Below are 24141 nucleotides of genomic sequence, written 5' to 3'. Positions count from 1 at the left end.
TATACCTAAAATAGTGTAAACAAAACCCCATTGTTATACATGTTCGGGTTTCAAGAGATTATGTTCAGTAGGTCATGTAACAGTGACATGTAACTGTGCTATTGTTTAAATGATTCCCTATAATTGGATAATAGTACTAGAGGTGTTGACTACTGCAACTTATATATATATATATATATATATATATATATATATATATATCCTTTATGCGGCCCTCGTTAATAGGGCTGTATTTTTCCTGACCAGGATGGTAACATCCACAAAGATTCAAGTGCTGTAAAAATATATCAGATCAACATTTGTTTCCACTTTTTTCACTTAAATCTGTTAATTAACCTCAGTTTTGATCAAAACTACAAAAGAAAATTTTTAATCCCGGATTTTTCTTTGTAATTGCCAATTGAATTAGTGACGTCACACAAAAATGAAAAAAAAAACCCCCCACAAAATCACTGAAATTCGATATAAAAATTAATTGTAAACTGGATTTTCTTTGACCATTTATCACAGGCTTGGATGTGTCAAAGACTGGAGAAAAACTGACTTTTATGCATGGTTAGTTTTTTTGCAGCATCAGCTCAAATTATTGTGATGATTTTTCCCCATTAAATTACATTAAAACGACATTTAGGAGGAAGAGGGTACATTTGTAATAGAGCTGTGGATAGAAAGCTTAGTTTTTGGCTTCTATGGAGTTTTTTTATGGAGTATTATAGTGTGCGTGTGCGTGTGCGTGTGTGTGTGTGTGTGTGTGTGGGTGACCTTTGCTCAACTACCCTTGATATGTCTGAGAAAATCAGAATATGCGAATCAGCTCTCAGAACTACCTTTTGTTGATGAGAATCGACAGATCGACGGATCTCAAGGCCTACATGGGACTAAATATTTTGGCTGGGGTCTACAGGTCCAGGAACGAGTCCACCTGCTGCCTGTGGGATGATCGACGTGGCCGGGCCATTTTCAAGGCCACCATGTCTCTAAAGAGATTTCACCAAATAAGCAGAGCCCTGCGCTTTGATGATAAGGTCACCAGAGCAGCTCGCATAAGAGATGATAAGCTTGCACCGATCAGAGCCCTATGGGATCTGTGGGCTCATCGGCTTGAGATTCTCTTCAATCCAGGCAGGGAGGTGACTGTAGATGAACAGCTTGTTCCATTCAAAGGACGCTGCCAATTTCGGCAGTATATGCCTAAGAAACCGGCAAAATATGGATTAAAACTTTGGGTCACGGCTGATGTGGCTACATCATATGCCTGGCGCTGTGCACCATATCTGGGGAAGATCGGGGATGCTGCAGAGGTGGGACAAGGCATGCGTGTACACATGAAGGTCAGTGAACAAAGGTTACCCTCTGTGAGAGACAGGCAAACACATACATACTAGAAAACTCCATAGGAAAGCCAGAAACTAAGCTTTCTCTCCACAGCTCTATATTATGGTCTCGTTTTACTCAACAGTAAAAAACGCAAATGTAATCTCTTCCCAACAGGAGGTGCTAATAACTTTCAAAAATGCATTCATGTATAATGTCATGGTGAAGCAATTAAAAAATGTCGTTCTAATGGGAGTCAATGGGGAAAAATCAGCCACTAAGGACAAATGAGGATGGAAAATAATTCAAGCTGATGCTGCAAAAAACTAACCATGCATAAAAGTCAGTTTTTCTCCAGTCTTTGACACATCCAAGCCTGTGATAAACAGTCAAAGAAAATCCGGTTTACAATTACTGTTTATATCAAATTTCAGTCATTTTGTGTTTTTTTTTTTTTTCATTTTTGTGTGACGTCACTAATTCAATTGGCAATTACAAAGAAAAATCCTGGATTAAAATTTTCTTTTGTAGTTTTGATCAAAACTGAGGGTAATTAACAGATTTAAGTGAAAAAAGTGGAAACAAATGTTGATCTGATATATTTTTACAGCACTTGAATCTTTGTGGATGTTAACAGCCACGAGGGACAGATTAGGCTGGAAATAATTCAAGCTGATGCTGCAAAAAAACTAAGGATGCATAAAAGTCAGTTTTTCTCCAGTCTTTGACACATCCAAACCTGTGATAAACGGTCAAAGAAAATCCAGTTTACGATTTATTTTTAGATCGAATTTCAGTGATTTTGTGGGGGTTTTTTTTTCATTTTTGTGTGACATCACTAATTCAATTGGCAATTAAAAAGAAAATCCGGGATTAAAAATGTTTTTGTAGTTTTGATCAAAACTGAGGTTAATTAACAGATTTAAGTGAAAAAAGTGGAAACAAATGTTGATCTGATATATTTTAACAGCACTTGAATCTTTGTGGATGTTAACAGCCACGAGGGACGTTGAAGGATGTATTTTTGTACAGAGGAAACTGCTGACATAGCAAAAATGTGAAAAAAATTTTTTTTAAATAATAAAAATAATAATAATTTCACAAAGTATCATTCCATTAGCTGAAAAACACGTAAAGTTATCGGCGAAAGAAATTTTTAATTGAATAAAAATGGCGCGAGGGACGCATAAGGGATATATATATATATATATATATATATATATATATATATATATATATAGTGAATGACAGTGAAATCATCATAATATAATTAATCGATTCCAAAAGTTTCACCATTTCATGTATATTTCAGAATTAGGAATTTTTTTTGTCTACCTCTGTGAGAACATCCTAACTTTTTATGTGCCTCCTTTGGATTCTTTCCACTGTAGAATTCACCACAACCCACTTTCTTCTTCATCTATCAACCTCTTCTTTTTTCTCTCTCTCTCTCTCTCTCTCTCTCTCTCTCTCTCTCTCTCTCTCTCTCTCTATATATATATATATATATATATATATATATATATATATTAAGTCAACTCATCATAATGCATAATCAGTGGAAACTTCATTTACGAATGCATAAAAAACTGCGACTGAAACAATTGTTGGAATTCGGCCTAGGCGGAAGTATGTGTATATATATATATATATATATATATATATATATATATATATATATATATATATATATATATATATATATATATATATATATATATATAAATAAAACACCCTGATGACGACGAAAGTCAGTCAAATGCAAATAAACAAAAATGTAAGCGTTTTTATCCTCTTTGTGCGGCCGCGTGCTTGTAGACCCCTGTAGACGCAGCGATGTTCAAACAATCCACCAAAACTTCATCTCCCGACCTTCAAATGCGGGTGTCTATAGCGCATGCGCAAAAGAGCAGGCGGCTCAGTTCCTCCACCGCGCGCTGTGTTCGCCATAACTGGACCCGAGGATAGCTACGGATAGGGCTCACGGAGGTAAGCGGCTAGAATGAAATATGACGTAATGGCCGATGCGAAAAGTTATAGGTCTTTATGTAAATATTTTTAATTTTTAGAAATCGCGCAAAATAGTTTTGGTGGGTGTTATGCACTCGGATATGGCGGGTCGGTGTGAGAGAGAGCTAGCATGTAGGACACGCCTATGCTGTCCGACGGGAGTGGTAACGGGCCGTGCCGGTGGCCGGTACTGGAAGTCCGGTGGAGAGCTCGAGTGACTCCGAGTATTTTTAGAAAGGAACGCGTTGTGAACACCATGCCCCTATAGAGAGCTCGAACACGGAGCTAACGTTCTCACGGCTTTCCGTGCCGTTGTGTTCGCAGCGCTCACGGCTCCGACATGCCCGGACTGCTAGGCACGCTTAGCGTGGGCGCAATGAATCAACCGACACTCGCCTAGTTAGCATTATTGCTAGCTAAACAACGTGCTCGTGTCCTACCTCAGTAGAATGAGAGAGGCTGCAGCCAAAAGGAGTTTATTAAACATTTATACAACTCTTATTGTTTTACATAACCGCGTTATTTCATTAACTTTAGAATCCGGGCCATTATTTAAACCAGTCAGTGTTAGCAAGGTTAGCTCGACTGGAAGCGTGGAAAAGCGAGTTGGATTTCCCGAACCTAGGCATCTACACACACCCCCCACCCTCAGAAAAAGTGAACCAGTTAATCAACATGAACTGGTTTGCATAATATAATTGCTAAATAGTTTTTTTTCCATTGATTTTAGTGCTCAGAAACGAAAAGAAATCCACAACTCCCGCCTTCATTCAGTCGAAATGATGAAGCAGTTTTACTTGAGTGTTAACCACATGACTCGCCCGGGAAGTTCAATTTCAGCGCCTGAAAGAGCCAAAGAATTTTCTGGAAAACACGACGGTTACCACGAGGGACTCGATCGTCTTTTTTTTTATTATTTTTTTTTTATAAAGACATGGCTGTGTAAAGTTGGGGCAGATGGTGTATAACACTTGATTATGAAAAAGCGGTTATGACCGCGCATGGAGCCTCAATAAGTGTCCTTTATGTAGAAAACTGTGTTCAGTTTTCACCTGAGAGAAACAACGAGAGGTTCTCCTTGCAAAAGTGAACAAGCACAAATAGATAGATAAATACACTTTATTAATCTTAATGGGAAATGTACAGCTCCAGCAGTATCAACAAACATGGTCACAAAATACTAAAAACATAAAGGTGAGTTAAAGAAAAGAGTCTGTGCAAAAACCGTTTGTGTGGAAGCTCTGTTTTTACTGTGGGGACTCGAAGCTTCTTGGAAAGTTGTGCAAACCGGAGTGTTACTGTACATAGTGTACAGATTATGAATATAACTTATAGATCACTCCATTTAGCAAGCATGAGTGGCAAGGAAAAGCTTCCTGAGATGGTGTGAGGAGGAAACCTAGCGAGGAACAAGGCTCAGAAGGGAACCCATCCTCATCTGGGTAACACCGTGCGTCCATTCGTTGTAGTTTAATCATTGTTAAGGTTTTCGGTTGTTCACTGATGGACACTTAAATGCAAAAAGTGCTCATTGCAACTGTAAACCCAAGACCATTGTAGCCGCCTGTTCTCCAAATCCATCTTCACGGTTTCGAGTTTAACTGGCAAGTTTGGAAAGAAGAATGGGACAGGACTCTCATTTTCTTGCCCTATATTGTCACTTACGCACACTCCCACTTGCTTGTGGATGGATCTTGAAACATGTGAGGAGCTTTTGTGTCCCCAAACCTATAACATTTAATTGAAGTGAAATATGTGTATACATAATTATGTAAAATGAATTTCTGTAATTGTATTGCCATCTGGTTTTTAAAGGATGAGCTGGAACTCTGAGGCAGAACTTGACTAAATGGTGAACAAAATGAAAAGGTCAGAACTGTAACAAGTTCATGACCTGTATGTATGTGCTAGAAGCCATGATGTTGGTGGCAACAGTTTTTTTTGCCAGTTCACATCCAGCAGCCATCTCTCCACATCACACCACAGCTACTAACCAGGAGTCAGAGGGCAGTCACGTGCTTCCTCAGAGATGTGTGAAGTCAACTGGCACATTTTTGCGATCTGCTGTTTATTATACATCACCAAGCAGCATACAGCTCTCTGTATGGAAAACTGGCCAACACTCGCAGTTGTTTGTTGCTCTGATGTTGTTCTGATGGACACGAGGTTGTTGCACCATTCCTTCCCATGCTGAGAACGTGGCAGGACTGCCTCTGTTGGCTCACTGACTGCTGTGGTATTGTCTGGATTCGAATTCAGTCTTCTGATAATTATATCAACTGGAGAATTTATTTTCTTGTGCAGTTTTGAAGCCCATGACAGGTGACATTTTAAATTCTTTTGCAAATTAGAGATGACAAGGTTAAGTGATAAACCCACATTATTTGCTCTGGTTTTCTTCAGTCCATAAATCACGACTCTAGTTTCTACCTGTAATTAGCATTCATTTGACCTTCCTAATAATCTGGCCAACTAGAAGCTCGCATTAAACGTGTGCAACTCTTAACGGCTTAGGAAGTTGCAGAGATCAGTGGTGAGGGTGTGATTAGTACATACAAATGGTGGTACTTGTTAGCATTTCTGACCTGACAGGAATACCAGTATAAATTTTTTTTTACCAATGATCAAATCTTAAAACCAGTTCGTAAATGTAAGCGTGTGATGCTTCAAAGGAGATTCTCTTATCTTTCTAGCAAACTTTTCTCTTGACATTTATGAAAGAAGCATACTTTGGATTGACACACTTGAACCAGAGAAATAATATTTTTCAATGTGATCGGATCATAGTAGTGCTGCGCGATTAATTGTATCGCGATTATATGGTGGCAGATGTTGCGATTTAATAAAATAAATGTATGTGGAAGTGCGTGATCGTCTCGGCTTAGGCAGTGCACATGTGGCGTGTGGGGTCACGTGACTTTCCGGTGTGCAGGAGACCAGGTGAAGATGGATGCCGAACAGACCGTCGATGAGCTGGTAGCCAAAAAAACGCTACCTCTGTTATATGGTGGTATTTAAGCTTAAAGTTCACCAACACTGAGCAGAGAGAGGAACTGTGCAAGATTTATTAAATAAAGTTACTACATCATGTGACAATATGACACATCTGTAAGAGATCTTACTGGTTCCAGGTTGGAAGAAAGAGATGACAGGCGATTGTTCAACAGACAGCGCTTTCTTTTACTTTTCTTTCGCTTTCCTTTTCCTCGTACTCAAGCCGGTACACACACACCCACTTGTAACATGCGCACACTCATGGATTTACCTTCACCTGGCAACCGCCACGTTCCCACACACATTCCCTCTCACACATGTCTCTCGTACTGTGTCTCTTTCTCTCTTGTGTCCGTTACATCCTGAGTAAACAGGGCAGTTTCTAGCACTTTGGAACCCTGGCCAAGATTCCTGTTGTCACCCCCTATGGCTCTGCCCTTCCACCACAATGCTCCACTTCTACACCATACAAATCATTAGCAATTTTCTATAAAAACAAATACTGTATCTTAAACTTCAGCAAAAAAACAGGTACATAATTAAAATGGGCAGCGGCAGGGCATTCTCTGTTTGTTTCGATGTTTCAACTACCCGTATCTTATTTTTGTGAAAACTTTTATTATTATATATTTTTTAATTTCATTCAGCTGTACCTAGTGGAAACAACTTCTACATTAATGCAAATGTTATTTCATTTTGTAAATATTTTATAGTTTAACAAATGCATAACATTTCAGCATTATCACTAATCTGTGTGCAATTACTTTGATAACCAGTCAAGTAGATGATACCTTTTATTATATCGCAATATTAACCAAAAAATCGCAACATTACATTTTTCCCCAAATCATGCAACCCTAGATCATACCTTGTTGTGCGATCTAAAGTCTCATTGGTTACACAAACAACCATGCATACTCTGACATGAAGCATAGTGCTTATTTACTTACCGATAGAATTGTCATAAACCACTGAAGTTTTATAGAAAATAACTTCTGAACTATATTTGGAATAAAGCCCAGTTTTCATCCATAGTATTGATGTATATGCAATGAAATTGCATACATATACAATACCATTCTTAAACATAATGGGAATGTGGGTGTTGTGCAAACAAATCCAAGTCCTATTTTTCATGGATTCTTGCCATCATTTAATGTTAATAAATCTAAAAGTTGTAACTGATCTGAGTGTGCACTGTAATAGTTTTGCATCACTGCATGGTAGTAGTTTAGCAAATATTTTTCTGTCTGCAGGATTTGGTAATGAGTAGTATTGCTAATAAATAGTTAACACTAATGGGTAGGTAAATATGCATTTATTTTGTCAAAATAGGTATGATAATAGCTAGTTGCTGATATATGCTATGATGGGGAAAATGTATGCACAGACCCTGACATTAATGTGGTTCAAGTGCTCAGTTGTATATTGTATGCTTCAGTGCTCAACACTGCAGTTGTAAACAAATATTACACAAATCCTACCCTAATTGATGGGGAAGCGAAAATGAAACCCACACTGATGGTTGCTTAAACCTAATTAAAAAATGTAAATACAAATGACTTTTGCCAATCATGCATATTGCTGAGCTTATAATTCACTGATGATAAATACACATTGTAACATTTTGCAGTTGAACATTACATTTGCTTGTATATAATTAATGCTGCCTAACCATCAGAAAAGAAAACTTGCAAAACATTATTAGCAGCTTGTGGTTTCATTCCAGCCTCTAAAAGTCATTACAAGCAGCCCTGCTCGATATTATGCAAATTTATTTGCGCTCATTGAGATTATTTTTCAGCTCATGTTAATAAACCAGTCAGTTGACACTTAAAAGTAATTTATTTGAATTGCACCTACAGCATAGACTAAAGTACCACATTTAATGTATTCAGACTGATGTAAAAATGGAGAAAAATTACATTTCTTTTAGATGTTTCTTTTTTTTTTTTAATTGATCGGAGCAATCGGACTGAAATTGTGATCATTCATGAACAACTTAAGGCACACATTTTAAAAATTTTGGTCTGTCAGTCGATAAAAAAATGTAATTGCCAATTTAGTTTTAAATATATCTTATATTAATAGTTTTCCAAGTTTTTAATACTTTAATCAACATGGGCATGGACAAATATAGATACTTTTAGCAAATGTATGTTTATTATTGGTGAAAACAAACTTAACATAGCACATGAAGAGACAGTATTCTTGTAAATGTTTCAAAGTTATGGTGTTTTAATCTACGTTAATTATCAGGACACCAAATGGAAATCTTGCTATGTTTCCACACGGATGGTTTTAATTGCCGGGTGTGTGCGTCATGGCGGATTTTGGTGCTTGATCAGAGAAACAAATTTTTAGTGATTAAAAATTATTTTAATATATTATGTTTTTTTTTTTTTTTTTTTTTTACATTTTATTTTTATATTTCTGAATAACGAAAGTACGTCGTGAATAAACATGTGTTGAAGGTTTTCATTTTGCCTCTTTTATATTTTTATAAATAAATAGTCAAACAGAAATGTGTTTTGCATTAATCGCGCGTTAATAACATTAGTGCCGTTGCAATGAATTTCCATTACGTGTTAATTTGGCAGCCCTAAAAAAAATATATATAATAATAATAATAATAATAATAATAATACAACCTTCTAATTGCTGATTCTTCCATCAGTGCCTGTAGCTGGGTGAATCAGGATGGGAGACAAGCCGATCTGGGAACAAATAGGATCCAGCTTTGTTCAACATTACTATCAACTGTTTGACACGGACAGAACTCAGCTTGGATCGATATATGTAAGTATTGTTACAAGTTCATACATGGTCATTTTTGATCATTCTGCAGATTTCTAACAGAGCTGAGTATAGCCCTGATTACAGATTTCCCTCATACTGTTTTAACCTAGTATTAAGAGAAGTTTTTTTCCTTCCCAAATGCTGAGTTATGATGGTGTAATGAAGTGTATGATGTTTGAGATGTAACCTCACTGAAAATAAATAATTGCCCCCATAGCTAGAACACTGCTGTTTTATCCTTCATGTGATGCTGTGTAGAAGAGGGAATCTGATCTTGCATGTGGAGAGGAGATGTGTTCCTGTGCATTAACTAAACAATAGGAAGATACTGTGGTAGACTGCGCAGGTCAAAATCTGCACTTGTGCGCATACTAAACCGTTGAACTCGATCGTTTTCAGTGAAACACCCCTGTATCCTCTGGGTGTTGCTGTAGTGAGCTCTGAATATCAGATGTCTGCTTTAAGCAAAGAGAGGCACAACAACCAGTCAACAACTTCTAGCTCTTCTAGATAATACTGACTTGAGAGTGGCAGATTTTACTTCTCTTCAATATTTGCTTCATTTTCTTGTTTGTTTACAAATGCAGTACTATATTGGTAGGGCTTTCCATTGTATTTGTTGCATTCTATTTTGGCCTTTTTGGTCTTTCATCTCATTTACCTGTCCATGTTGGATTTTACAGATTGATGCGTCATGCCTTACGTGGGAAGGACAGCAATTCCAGGGAAAAGCAGCGATTGTTGAGAAACTCTCTGTAAGGCTTTGCTTAGTTGTTTTATGTTGAATTGCACTGTAATAATGTGTTGCAGGAGTTGTACTGTGAAATCATAATTTGACCTCATTTGACTTTTGCTTAAGGTTTGGATACAGGCAAATTGAGCTCCATACCTTGTTATATTGCAGCGTGACGTTAAAGGTCATAGAGTGCTGTGTGAATGCTTGGAGCTGTAAACAGAAGAAATCTAAAATGATTTAGACAGCAGGAATAATTTCCACACTGCTATTTTCCCGTATGTCTTCTTTTAATAGAAATGAATTTTGCATGCATATCAGGATTTAGGTAGAAGTGATCTTTCACTTGAGCAAATGTATATGAAGGGCTCCTTTTTGTCTCCTCAGAGCCTGCCCTTCACAAAAATAGCCCACAGCATAACAGCACAAGATCACCAGCCCACTCCTGACAGCTGCATAATGAGTATGGTAGTAGGACAACTAAAAGTAAGTATCTAAGTGGCCTTGTGCCCCTTTGTCTTCTACTTAACTGATGGATGCAGGATTTCATCTAGTGTTTCATTGGTGGGCGGATTATCATCAACATAACCGTATTTACACAGTTTTGTGAAAAGTATTAAAACTGCGGCTGATTAACACTTGGAGGTGCAGAATTCCATAAAAGAGTTATTGATTCAGAGGTGTAGTGTATGTGCGCTCGTGTGTATTCATGTGTGTCAGGCCGATGAAGACCAGGTGCTGGGCTTCCAACAGACGTTTCTGCTGAAACATTACAACAGTGCCTGGGTTTGCACCAACGAGGTCTTCAGGCTTGCTCTGCACAACCTTTGACCACATATGCTCTCTGTGGTCACATGGCCTTCCCTTCCTCTTTGACTGTGTGTAAGGACGTGTGCTCTGCTTGTCCTGGTTCAGACAATGCTCAGTGCTCCTGCTACTAAATTCTCTTCCCCTTGGCTTAGTATACAACTGTGTGGTGGCCAAATTAGAAAAATCCATTAATTAAAATTAACAGCTATGATTTAGGGTGGTGTTTTGCCCCAAATGCATGGTACAGTTTAATAGCAATTAAGCCTTTTTATTTGGCAGAAATTGAAATAATTGGGCAGCCGGCTGAAAAAATTAAGGGTGTTTTCACACTGAAGTTGTCTTAATAACAACCAAGCCTAGTGAAATAGGACCCACTTCTTTTTATTTTTACACGGTCTTTGACTAAGCGGTAATGGGGTCTCATTATACAGTCCATTGACTGTTGCTGTTACTGTTGCCTTTGGCACTGCCCACTGTTTACTGTGGCTACAGCAATATTGGCCGACCCTAAACATGGGTTAATCTTTCTGTACATGTTTTTTTTTTTTTCTTTTCTTTAAGCAACAACAACAAAAAAAAAAGCTTATAATTGGCATATATTTCAATTGGCAGTTTTTTTTTTCTCTTGAATGTTTTTGCTACAATGATCAGGTTTTGCCAAAAATGCTCAGCACTTCCAATTAAATGTTGAATAGTGCATGTAATGGAATCCACAAATGGGAAACAAATAAAATAAATAAATAAATAAGCCCTGAATAGTAAGCACACAGTAAGAATCCAGTGAGTTCTTAGACTCTTTTGCAAGTCTGACAACACCCTAAATAACCAGGCAAACGCTCACAAACTGAGAAAAACTAATTCTATAATAATAATAATAACAAACATTACATATGAAAATGATCCGCTTGCATTTTATATTTACAGGTCTTCAGTAATTGTGATTTATCAAACAAGCATAGTATAATTGCGATTTTAAAATCCAGAAGACAAAAATAACAGTTTTGCCGTGTCATTAATTCCTTAAACATGCTGAACACTGTGCTTCCACAATTAAGTCTGAATAATAAGGCAATAAAGTTAAATTTGGGAAACTGACCTCATAATTGGTCACATTGGTGTATTGTTGGTTGCTATTTGTTCTCACTCGGGGATCTATTAACACATCCCTACACAGTCCCTGAAAACAAATATTCTGAAGGCCTGTCATTTTAAATATTCAGTCTCCACTTCTCCCAAGTCACATTCAACTTGAATAAGGAGTTAGCAGTGCGGTAGAGCAATGACACCCACAGATTGTTCATTATGGTAGAATATTTGTTAAACTAGATATGACTAGATATTTAGATAGCTTTATTAATCCCAATGGGAAATTTACAGCTCTCAGCAATGTCCACAAACATAGGCAATAAGGAATGCAATAATACTTAAAAAAAAATAAAAAATAAATGAAATGTGTGTAAGCAGTTGTTTGGATGCATAATAAATGTTTGTGCTGCTGGTTTATTAAAATGACTAATTAGTTACTTGTTGCTTTTAACATTTAATTTTTAGGTCTCTGAAAGAATGTGAAAAAGTAAACCCTATCTGTGCACTCACAGCTGGTCAAGAATTGTGAATCTGGATTAAAAAAAAACATTTTTAAATGACCGCAGGTGGTCAAATATATGGAAGAAAAAAAAAAAGATTTTTATAGTTTTACTCAAAGCATTAATGTAGATTCCGTTTGTTTATTAAGAGGATTGCCTATAATTACAGATTAAGATAAACACACAGGACAAACAGGGATTTTAAGGCCATCAGTCCACTGAGATTTTGCTTGTCAATTAAACTGACTGACACCAGGGTATGCTGCAGTTTTAACCCATAGTAGCATCACAGCTTTGTGTGATTGTCATCCAGGAAAGGTTTTGTCCCCTTTTTTTTTTTTTTATTTTTTTTTTATTTTTTTTTTTTTTATACTTTATCCTCTTTTTTCTCCTCTAATCATTAGATGTTATTTTTAGCCTTTTACCGATATATATATATATATACACATACAGTATCTCACAAAAGTGAGTACACTAAACACATTTCAGCAACCAGTTTAGTAGATCTTCTCAAGGGACAATACTATAAAAATAAAACTTGTAGAGTAGTCAATGTGCAACTTTGTTTAACAGTACAGATTTACTGACCTCTAAAAAATAACTCCATACAGCCATTATTATCAAAATAGCTGGCCACAAAAGTGAGTACACCTGAGGGGGACATGTCAAAACTGTGTCAATATTTTGTGTGAGCACCACTGTTATCCAGAGCTGCACATGCCACTGCTGGGATTCTCTTCCACTCTTCTATAATGACATCATAGAGCTGCTGGATGTTAGACACATGGTACTTCTCCACCTTCGGCTTGAGGATGCCCTACAGGCGCTCAATAGGGTTCAGGTCTGGAGACATGCTTGGCCATTCCATCACCTTCAGCTTCCTCAGCAAGGCAGTTTAAATCTTGGCTGTGTGTTTGGGGTCATCATTATGATGGAAAACTGCTGTTTGGCCCAGTTTCTGAAGGGAGGGCATCATGTTCTGCTTCAGAAATTCACAGTACATGTTGGAATTTGTTTCCCTCAATGAACTGCAGCTCCACAGTACCAGCAGCACTCATGCAGCCCCAGACCATGATGCTGCCGCCACCATGCTTGAGTGTAGGCAAGACACAATTTTCTTGGTTCTTCTCACCAGAGCATCACCACACATGCTGGACACCATCTAAACCAAACAATGTTTTCATAGTCTCATCAGACCACAGGACATGGTTCCAGAAATTCATGCTCTTGGACAGGTTTACTTCAGCAAACTGTATGTGGGCTTTCTTGTGAGCCAGCTTTAGAAAAAGCTTTCTTCTGTGAAGACTGCCATGCAAACCGACTTGTTGCAGTGTGCGGCGTATGATCTGAGCACTGAAAAGTGGACCATCTGCTTTTGCAACCTCTAGAGCAATGCTGGCAGCATTCGTGTCTGTTTTTTGAAGCCGCTTCTGCACCTGACTCATAGCACGAGGCCTCGATTTCTTTGATCGACCCTTGCGGGGCCTGTTCCAAACGTGTTTCAGGGTGTTACTGGCCTTCTTATAGTCTAGGCCATCTTTGTGAAGAGCAAGAACTCAAATTCTCAGAATGTTCTTTGCCACGAGGTGCCATGTTGAACATCCAGTGTTTAGTATAAGAGAATTGTACTCAAAGCACCAAATTTTACTGCTCTAATACAAGATACACAAATGTGTATGGTCATGTCAAGCAAACACACATGAACATAAAGAATGACGTGGCTTTGCATGGTTAAGAGACGTACATATTTTGACTAATAACTGTATTTAATTATTTTCAAAAGAAAGTAAATCTGTGCTGCTATACAAGCTGCACATTTAACTACTATAAAATATATCCAAGTTTCATTTCTATAGTATTGTTTCTATCGAAAATATCTACTAAAAGGGTTGCTGAAATGTGAGGGGTGTACTCACTTTTGTGAGATGCTATATAAAGATTAAAATAATGCAGAATGCATGTTGCTGGTAATGACCGCAGTCTGAAAGTTCATTACTGGGTCATAGTTTTGAGCTAAATGTAAAACCATTCTGCACCATTTTGTAAACTTTAAGAATGTTGTGTGTGTGTGTGAAGGTGAGAGATAATGAGCAGTTTCTGAAATACTTGATACAAAGGTCACTGAGAGCAGATATTGCTGCATTCTGTTGTTTGATGTGCACATTTAAATAAAACTCCTGACCTGTATCTGAAGCATTAAAGCATCATGATTGACTGATTAGATCACTGCATGAATAAACTGGAATACATGCGTTTCTTATGAAGTTGTTGAATGTATTATATTATAGGTTGTGTGCATTGAGTATTTTTTCTTTTGTTTGCTGTATGTCTCTGGTGTGCTTTTGGCTGATGTATGATCTGCACCATGTGTATGTCTATGAGCATGCTGAGGGTTAAAGAATGCTGTCTTTTGTGATCTTTGTATGCATAGATGTGAAAATAAATGTAGGCATTCATGTGGCTTAATTTAACTCTTGAAATGTTGAAACAAATACAATAATCTTTTTGTTCCCTTATATTGTAACTAATCATGTTCTGTGCAATTTTTTTTGTAGGCAGATGATGATCCCATAATGGGGTTCCATCAGAGCTTCATCCTGAAGAACATTAATGATGCGTGGGTGTGCACCAACGACATGTTCCGCCTAGCAATCCACAACTTTGGCTAAAAAAGCACCGCGGCTGTTGAGGGGGGGGGAATGGGGGAAGGTGGAGAACGGGGCACATCACCCCCCAGTGATGCCTGAACCTGTCTGCCCTTCATTCGTCTTTGAGATTCAGCACCGGATTCCAAGAAGTCAAATCACAGATAACACAGGCACACAGTAGCGTCTCTGCTCCAGACATGAGAAGTGTTTCTTTGCCGAAAGCCCACAGATCCATCAAAGTGACCCCTTTCCCCTCTGCTGATGTGCATGATGATGGCAAGCTCGAATATCAGAGGACACTGACCTGGGAAAAAAGACATAGTAACATAACTTCTGCCAGTTACTACTATTTACATTTTAGTTCTCTACTTTGATTTAATAACCATCTTAACTGCCTTAAATTTGCTTTAGTACTTATTGTGTTATCTGCTTGCTTTTAGAGTTTGCTTCTTGCCACTTTATTTTTCGTTTTTCCTTTTCCCTCTTGGACATTGGAGCCGCCATTCATTGTGATGTCAGGTTGCTCTAGCTATCCAAAGAAACATGAAAAGTTAATATCCTCCAGATCCCCCACCATTTCAGACCAGTGTGCTTTTCATTTTCTGCTCACTGCTCTCTGTGACAACAGTTACCAAGCCACAAGACACAATAAAACCTTTGACTTTTTCTTAACCATGGCATCATCTTGTTCCTCCCACTATCTGGTCTGGCATCCTTTTTTTTTTATTTTTACTTAACTTATTATTAAAACAATTATAATTTTTATACTAGTGAGAAATAATGAAGAAACATTTCTTCCTTAATGAAGAAATAAAATTGAAGAATTGTAGTCAAAAATGAATTAACTGCACAAAATATGCAGTTAATTAGCTAATGTTTCTATTTTTCCAATGTGGTAAGTGTTTACCTATTGTTTGTTTTGCACAACACAAGCGTAAAGCATTTCTATTGTAAACACTGAACCCACAGTTATATCAAACCTCTTTGGTTCAATAATGATAACATACTACAAAGGAAGATCTAATTGTGGTCCCTGATGATCACTAGTTCCGTGAAGTAGTTTTTGAATCCAGTTATTTGAAGAATTCTACACATTTTGCCAAGAAAATTTTAATCTGAATGGTAGAAGATAAATTTTTCTATTGTTTCAAGCTTTAAAAAGGTGGATAATTATGTGGAAATGGTTTGTGCTTCAAAAAAGAAGTAATATTTTGCAGGCTAAAATATGACTGTTCCTCCATCTGACGACCCAAATCATGTACACAAACTCTCCATACCTTTTTGTTAAAAATATTAATCAAGACTAAGTTAATTAATTTGCTTTTTAAAAGTTTTTATTTATAAGTTAAAAGTTGAGGTTTGAGGAGAAACGAATGTTTACAGAAACTAGCGATTTCAAAGATTTTTGGGGGCTTCTATTGGCAGGGGATTTAGACTTTTTTTTTTTTTTTTTTTTTTTTTACTGATTGTACAGGTGCTGGAAATAACCTGTGGCTTGTGTCCTTTTTCTGAAGCATTTGAGCATTCAGAGCAGTGTTACTGGAACTTCAGATAAAAGTTGAGGTGATTTTGACCCCCCAAGTCTCGCATCATTTCTTTCTAGTCTCATGCAATTATTTTGGGCATGCGCGCTTTGCACTATGGAGATTCCCTTTACAATCTCCAATAAATGGTAGCATCAGAAGGAAAAAAGAAATTCGAATGTTTGCTTTTGAAACATGAGAATAAAATCGCGTGTAACAGAATTGCTCGGTTATATGAAAATAAAGGCGATCAAATTGATGTTTGATGGCACTGTTGTTTTTTTACAGATATACCCTGCTGCTAAAATAATGCGTCGAGTGTGGTACTTGGAAGTTCTCGATATGAATGGAAAACAAGCAATACAGTATATTGGGGCAAACGAGGTTGAAATGTGAGGACCGGTTACCTATAACGACGGAAACAAAAAAAAAAGGTTCTCGGTGGTGGGAAGGAAATTAACGGCGCACCAGCGGAAGTCAACACAGTTGTAAGATTTTCGGAGCGGCGAGTAGGAGACTAAAGTGGAAATTTGTCTTGTAACGCTACAGCACCTTTCAGAGCTTATGGCTTCCAGTCCCAGTATAGATATAGAAGGCGCGACCCAGCACCTCAGAGACATCTTAAAACTGGATCGACCCTCCAACTCTGCCGGTAAGTTACCTGGACTGGGGGACGCTGGTTAGCAGGCGCCGCACTTAGCATTAGCGCCCTAGGCCGCAGCGGTTCGCTGTCGCTCTGTGAAGATTTGTTTTTAGCCATGTATTTATTTATTTTTGTTACAAAATTCCCTACCTTTCAACGACGCGAATATTTAATTTATCTAGTTTATAACTGGATGTTATAATATGCTTCGTGTTCATGACTGAATGAGAGAAGGACAGCAGCCTAACGTCGGAGGGTAGCTTCCTAGCACACAGTGCTAATCTCTGAACTAGTCGTTTCGCTTCGCTGGGTTCAATATTCTGAACACAATGTTCACGTAAATCACGTCTTTATTGGTCACTCGAGAAAACACCATGTCCTGTAATCAAAAACATGGCCTTTATTTATTATATAATCGAACATGTATCCAGCTATCAACGTTCTTGAAAATTTCTTAGCAACGTGCCACAAAAATACCGGGCGATGTCGATTGTAAGGTTCAGAAAGGAAATTAAACTTTTCTCATAGAGTAACTTTTAGAAAACAAGCTGTTTACGGATGGCACCCATGTCTGGGCGGCTCTTAAGATGTGAATGTGTATTTGCATCGCTTTAAAATGTAAATAGGCAACTGTTAGGAAAAATCCTCCTAGTTCTAGTTGTGTCTCTCAGCCGCATTTAACATCTACAATATCTTGCTGTATTTGACTGTGGAAGCCTGCGGTGTATTGCTTGTGCTTTACGTATGCAACCCTGAGCACAGTTTGTCTTTCTTTTTGTTGTTTTTGCTCTCTTTTTAGACAGCGCTGCAGGTGAGCGCCAGCGGAAGACCTCGTGTAATGGAGAGCTAAACGGCCTTTTGGGAACTGACCTTATTGGAGCAGGAGTTCGAAGTGCTATGATGGAAACAACAGCTCACAACTCAGATAGCATGAATATGGCTGATGCACAGACAATGTAAGCAAACTTTCTCTCTTCTAGCTTCTAGCAATCGTATTTTTTTATACAGGTGCTCCACGACTTATGATGGAGATGCATTACAGTGACACCAAGAATCTTAAAGAATGATGAGCAGCATGAGGTAATATACTGTAATTTATTAATCATTTAACAAATGACTGTTCGTGATTTAGCGAAACGGCAATTTACACTACCGTGAATTGTAAACTTGACAGTGTGTGTAAATATAAACGAGGCGAAATCTAAACCTTAAACGCAGCACTCGTTTATTCACGCCGTCGTTACTCAAATATAAAAAATGATAATAAACTCCACTGAAAAATAAGTTTTTTTCCATTAAACATTCAGCTCCATGTCCCTCCTCTGCACATGTCCAAACCATCTCACTCTCGCCTCCCTCATCTTGTCTCCAAAACGTCCTACATGCGCTGTCCCTCTAATAACTAATTTCTAATCTTGTCCATCCTCATCACTCCCAACCAAAACCTCAACATCTTCAGCTCTGCTACCTCCAGCTCCACCTCCTGTCTTTTACTCAATGCCACTGTCTCTAATCCATACAACATTGCAGGTTTTACCACAGTCCTATAAACTTTCCCTTTCATTCTTGCAGATACTCTTCTATCACAAATCATTCCTGTCACTCTTCTGCACCCACTCCACCCTGCCTGCACTCTTTTCTTCACTTCTCTAACACACTCTCCATTACTTTGCACTGTTGACCCCAGGTACCTGAACTCCTCACCTTCACCAGCTCTTCTCCCTGCAACCGCACCACTCCACTGCCCTCCCTCTCATTCACACACATGTACTCTGTCTTACTCCTACTGACATAAATAAAACACTATCAATCTCAGTGAATAGTTGCCTCACAGACATGATAAATATATAAAGAACGCTTTAAATATCTTCTTTTCACATATACAACTTCTATTCTCTGATTATGTAATCCATATAAGTTAGAAGAGGTACCGTTTTTCGGGTGTCACCTCATTAACTGTCCGTGTGGAAACATGTCAAAAGTTCTGTTTGATGTTCTGATGATTTACGTCATTTGAAACGTGCTCTATGTTGAGTTGGGTTTCACTAATAATAAACATACATTTGCATAACGCACCTATAGTTGTCCATAACCATATTGATTAGTAAATTAGTATTAAAAACTAAGAGCATTCACAGTGCTTTTCCCACATTTTATGTTGTTAGTGTTATTCCAAAATGAAATCAATTAATTATTTTTTTCCTAAATTCTACAAACAATACCCTATAATGACAACGTGACATTTTTTTTTTTAAATCTTTGCAAATTTATTACAAATAAGAAAATAAACACAGCCTTTGTTCAATTCTTTGTTAAAGCACCGTTGACACCAATTACAGCCTCGAGTCTTTTTGAGTGTGATGCTACAAGCTTCTCACATCGTTTTTTGGGCAGTTTCTCCCATGTCTTCTTTGCAGAAGGTCAATCTGGTTCAGGTCTCGGCTCTGGCTGGGCCGTTTAAGGACATTTACAGAGTTGTCCTGTAGCCACACTTTTGTTATTTTGGCTGTGTGCTTAGGGTCATTGTCCTGTTGGAAGATCGCCTCAGTCTGAGGTCCAGAGTACTCTGGAGCAGGTTTTTATCAAGGATGTCTCTGTACATTTTGCATTCATCTTTCCCTCATTCCTGACTAGTCTCACAATTACTGCTGCTGAAAATCATCCCCACAGCATGATGCTGCCACCACCATGCTTCACTGTAGGGATGGTATTGGCCAGGTGATGAGCAATGCCTGGTTTTCTCCAGAAATGACTCCAGGTGGGCTGTCTTGTGCCTTTTACTGAGGAGTGGCTTCTGTCTGGCCTCTCTACCATATAGGCTTTATTGGTGGAGTGCTGCAAAGATGGTTGTTGTTCTGGAAGGTTTTCTCTCCACAGAGAAACGCTGGAGTTCTTTCAGAGTGACTATCAGGTTCTTGGCCATCTCATTGACTGACTAAGGTGCTTCTCCCACGATCGCTCAGTTTGTTCCAAACTTCTTCCATTTACGGATGATGAAGGCCACTGTGCTCATTGGGACCTTCAATGCTGCAGAAATTTTTCTGTACCTTTCCCCAGATCTGTGCCTCGATACAATCTCGGAGGTCTACAGGCAATTTCTTGGACTTCATTGCTTGGTTTGTGCTTGGACATGCACTGATAACTGTGGGTTCTTATACAGACAGGTGTGTGCTTTTCCAAATCATGTCCAATTACTGAATTTACTCCAATCAAGTTGTAGAAACATCTCAAGGATGATCAGTGGAACCGATGCACCTGTGCTCAATTTTGAGTGTCATAGCAAAGCCTGTGAAAACTTATCTAAATGTAATTTTGTTTTTGGTTTATAAATTTGCAAAGATTGCAAACAAACTTCTTTCATGTTGCCATTATGGGGAATTATTTGTAGACTTTTGATGAAAATAATGAATTAAGTCTATTTTTGGAATAAGACTAACATAACAAAATGTGGAGAAAGTGAAGCTCTGTGAATACTTTACGAGATGCACTGTAGATTAATAACAGATCAAAATGTGCGATTATATTTTAATAAATATAATACATATATTAGGGATGTAACGATTCCTCGAGTAACTCTAATAATTCGATTACGTTCTACCAGACGGATTGTGGTTTTGTTACATAAGTTTAAGAAAACTCCAGTCAGCAGTGGGGTCCTACTGGGCCTCCTACCAAAGCGTCCCTTTTCATTCAGATGGTGACTCAAGGTTTTTAATCCTCCATTCGAACAATCCTTCGTTGTTGTTGTTGTTGATTAATTTTGCTCTCCATGCTCAGTGTGACAAAACACAAAGGTCGAGTCATTTTTTTTCCATTGTGACTGGTTGCAGGTGTAATTACTGTATTGCCTACAGGTGTGTCTCAATACAAATCACATGCTTGAAAAGCAATCATGTCTTACAATTTTGACAAGCTGCCAATCATTGTGTCCAGTCCATTTTTGAGTTCTGTAAAATCTTATCAAGTTTGACTTTTCTTCTGTTTTTATTTGTGTTGTTGCAGTGCAAACAAAATCAATAAGCACGTGAATTCCAAACATTTGCCATTGGAACAATTTTTTGAGAGATGTTGCGTTTTCTGACAGAATTGCAAGGGTGCTGATATTTTTGGCCATGACTTCAATACAAATACAAGTAATTCAATACAAAAGTAATTTAATACAGAATGTGCAACTTGTATATTATATAGATTCATCACACACACACACACACACACACACACACTGATATATTTCAAATGTTTATTTATTTTAATTCTAAATGATTTCGGCTCACATTTAACAAAAACCCACCATCTCAAAAAATCTGAATACTTCATAAGACCAATCAAAAAATATTTGGTGTTCATTTACTGTGTATGTGCTCAATATTTGGTAGAGGCTCCTTTTGCTTTAATTACTGCCTCAATTCAGCGTGGCATGGAGGTGATCAGTCTGTGGCACTGTTTCCTCTTGACAAAGATTCTCTATGGTGTTCAGGTGTTGAGTTTGCTGGCCAGTCAAGCACACCAACACCATGGTCATTTAACCATGGCCAACTTTTGGTGCTTTTGGCAGTGTGGGCAGGTGCCAAATCCTGCTGGAACATAAAATCAGCATCTTCATAAAGCTGGTCAGCAGAGGGAAGCATGAAGTGCTATAAAACTTCCTGCTAGACGGCTGTGCTGATCTTGGATTTGATATAACACAGTGGACCAACACCAGCAGATGACACGACTCTCCAAACCACCACTGACTGTGCAAACTTTACACTGGATTTTGTGCTCCACTCATTTTCCAGACTCTGGAACTTTGATTTCCAAATGAAATGCAAAATTCTTTCCTTTCATCTGAAAAGACGACTTTGGCCCACTGAGCAACAGTCCAACAGTTTTGTCCTTTGCCCAGGTAAGACACCTCTGACGTTGTCTCTGGTTCAGAAGCTGCTCGACACAAGGAATGCGTCAGTTGTAGCTGATGGATACGTTTGTACGTGGAGGCTCTTAAAGCACTGACTCCAGCTGCAGTCCACTCTTTGTGAATCTCCTCCAAATTCTTAAATGGGCTTCATTTCACCTTTTCTACCACATTTTTCCTTCCATTCAACTTTTCATTATGTGCTTGGATACAGCACTCTGTGAACAGCAGCTTCTTTAGCGATGACCTTTTGTCTCTTACCCTCCATGTGCAGGGTGTCAATGATCATCTTCTGGACAACTGTCAAGTGGAGCCTGAACCAGACTGAGACACCATTTAAAGGCTCAGGAAACCTTTGCAGGTGTTTGGAGTTAATTAGCTGATTAGAGTATGACACCATGACTCTCCAATATTGAACCTTTTCACAAAATTCTAATTTTCTGATGTACTGAATTTTGGGTTTTCATTAGCTGTAAGCCGTATTCATTAAAATTAAAAGAAATAAACACCTTAAATATAATAGTCTGTGTGTGCTGAATCTATATAATAGTTTCACTTTGTATTAAATTACTAAAATAAATCAACTTTTGAATGATTTTCTAATTTGAGATGCACCTGTGTGTGTGTGTGTGTGTGTGTGTGTGGACAAAGTGTTGTGCCTGTTCATTTGTGGAGGGTCTGAGTTAAAAACTGGGCTTTGAAACAACAAAAAAAAAAAACCGGGAGGTATACGCTAGCACGAGTAAGGCATCTCACAAGGCGGGATATGCCTACACTGGACGCATCCCAATGTATAGTAGAATTGTAAGTCAAACTATCATAACTCTGGAACAACCTGTACATACTCACACAGTGCGTGAGTACACTGCTGTGGCCACACCAGTCTTCGTCAGGCTCAAATCAGTTTGACTAGCTGCTAGACACTGATGTATTTGCAAGGGGAGCACCCATGCAGGCATGAAATTAGTGCTCAGTAAAAACTGATCTGTGAAACCTACAATGTGGATCAGTGAGAATATGGAAGGGGGTTAACTACAATTCTTGCTCACCACAACCTCTCAGCTGTCTGTTCAGCAGTTTTCTAACGTTATGGTTAGCGAGAAATATCTACATTTTCCTTTACATTGTTTAAAAGTACGCAGGTCTCAATGTATATTTGCTCTGAATTTCTCAATCTTTTTTAAAGGATTATTTACTTCAGTTATTTTGATCAGTTCCTGCGATTCTGCTGTGGAACCGGGTGTCGTCTTAGGGGCTTAGTGCCATGTGTTTTGCATCACCTGCATAAATGTCTGTTCATTTCGAATGTGTTTGTGTGATTTACTCTGTAGTTCCCTGACCGGTGACGATGACTCAACCTGCATTCCTATCACTTCCAGCAATGTGGTAATTGTCGCCAGTCGAGACTCAAGCATTGACAGTAAAGCTCGTGGGAGTAACAAGGTATTTCAGTCTGTTGTTGCAAATCACATTAGATTGTATAGCTCTAGCAGAGCATTTATACATACGTGTTTCTTTTGCAGGTTAAAATCCAGCCAGTGGCAAAATATGACTGGGAGCACAAGTATTACTATGGCAAACTAATAGCGGTCTCTAATTCATACTTGGCATATGCCATTAGAGGTAAGCATGCCCAGCCAGGAATTGATGGCTGATTATGTCTTTGGTGCTTGAGCTTTGATTATTTGCAATTCAGCTCTTTGTGGTTAAAAGCCAGGATTGAGGTAAACATTTTTTACTTGTCCTGATTTTCAGGTTTAATAAGAATATAATAATAATAATAATATTAATAATAATAATAATAATAATAATAATAATAACTTGTTCCATAGTATTGGCATCGAAATCAATTGGTGGCTTTACTTCGAGTGCCCCCTCAAAACAACTGCGCTCAGATTCAAATAATAGCGCTATGTTTTAGTTTATTAAAGCTGAATGGCTAACAGTTTAGCTACTGACACAGCTAAACAATAACGATCACAGGAATAGCAGACTACACACTACATGGTTTTAAGAAGTGGACGCTTTATCCTTCAAAAACATCCAATTAACTTGACTTTCAGCCACCGGAAATGCAACTCGGCATTAAGTCATCTGTCCAAAAGAGAACCACCACATACCCAATAATCATGAAAGATTGATGGGTGAGCAACAGGTGTAATGTCACACAAAAGCCACTTGCAAACT

The 24141-nt window shown here is 38.1% G+C and overlaps 2 protein-coding genes across 2 annotated transcripts in view; both read left to right on the top strand.

Annotated features, from left to right (window-relative positions):
• Positions 1 to 3149: 3149 nt before the first annotated feature.
• On the top strand, positions 3150 to 15566 carry nutf2 (nuclear transport factor 2). The gene is made up of 5 exons (XM_083552752.1): positions 3150 to 3303; positions 8996 to 9117; positions 9801 to 9872; positions 10238 to 10336; positions 14802 to 15566. Exons 2-5 carry the CDS (start codon positions 9019 to 9021, stop codon positions 14913 to 14915), a joined length of 384 nt encoding a protein of 127 aa, XP_083408878.1. The 5' UTR covers positions 3150 to 3303; positions 8996 to 9018; the 3' UTR covers positions 14916 to 15566.
• Positions 15567 to 16841: 1275 nt separating this feature from the next.
• edc4 (enhancer of mRNA decapping 4) overlaps positions 16842 to 24141 on the top strand; it is a 29155-nt gene continuing 21855 nt past the window's right edge. Inside the window, exons 1-4 of the mRNA XM_083552602.1 lie at positions 16842 to 17069; positions 17860 to 18016; positions 23286 to 23397; positions 23478 to 23577. Of these exons, the coding sequence (XP_083408728.1) occupies positions 16982 to 17069; positions 17860 to 18016; positions 23286 to 23397; positions 23478 to 23577 (457 nt within the window). The 5' untranslated portion in view covers positions 16842 to 16981. The remainder of the gene's footprint in view (positions 17070 to 17859; positions 18017 to 23285; positions 23398 to 23477; positions 23578 to 24141) is intronic.

Source organism: Silurus aristotelis (assembly GCF_946808225.1).
Source record: "Silurus aristotelis genome assembly, chromosome: 10".
Lineage (NCBI taxonomy): Eukaryota > Metazoa > Chordata > Actinopteri > Siluriformes > Siluridae > Silurus > Silurus aristotelis.
This window is presented reverse-complemented; position numbering and strand designations above follow the sequence as displayed.

Bases quoted from the DNA above. Each gene is read 5' to 3' on its own strand.
- nutf2 (XM_083552752.1), top strand. From the start codon at position 9,019: ATGGGAGACAAGCCGATCTGGGAACAAATAGGATCCAGCTTTGTTCAA. The intron at 9,118-9,800 runs GTAAGTATTGTT...TGGATTTTACAG, and splicing joins CTCAGCTTGGATCGATATAT to ATTGATGCGTCATGCCTTAC. The intron at 9,873-10,237 runs GTAAGGCTTTGC...TTGTCTCCTCAG, and splicing joins CGATTGTTGAGAAACTCTCT to AGCCTGCCCTTCACAAAAAT.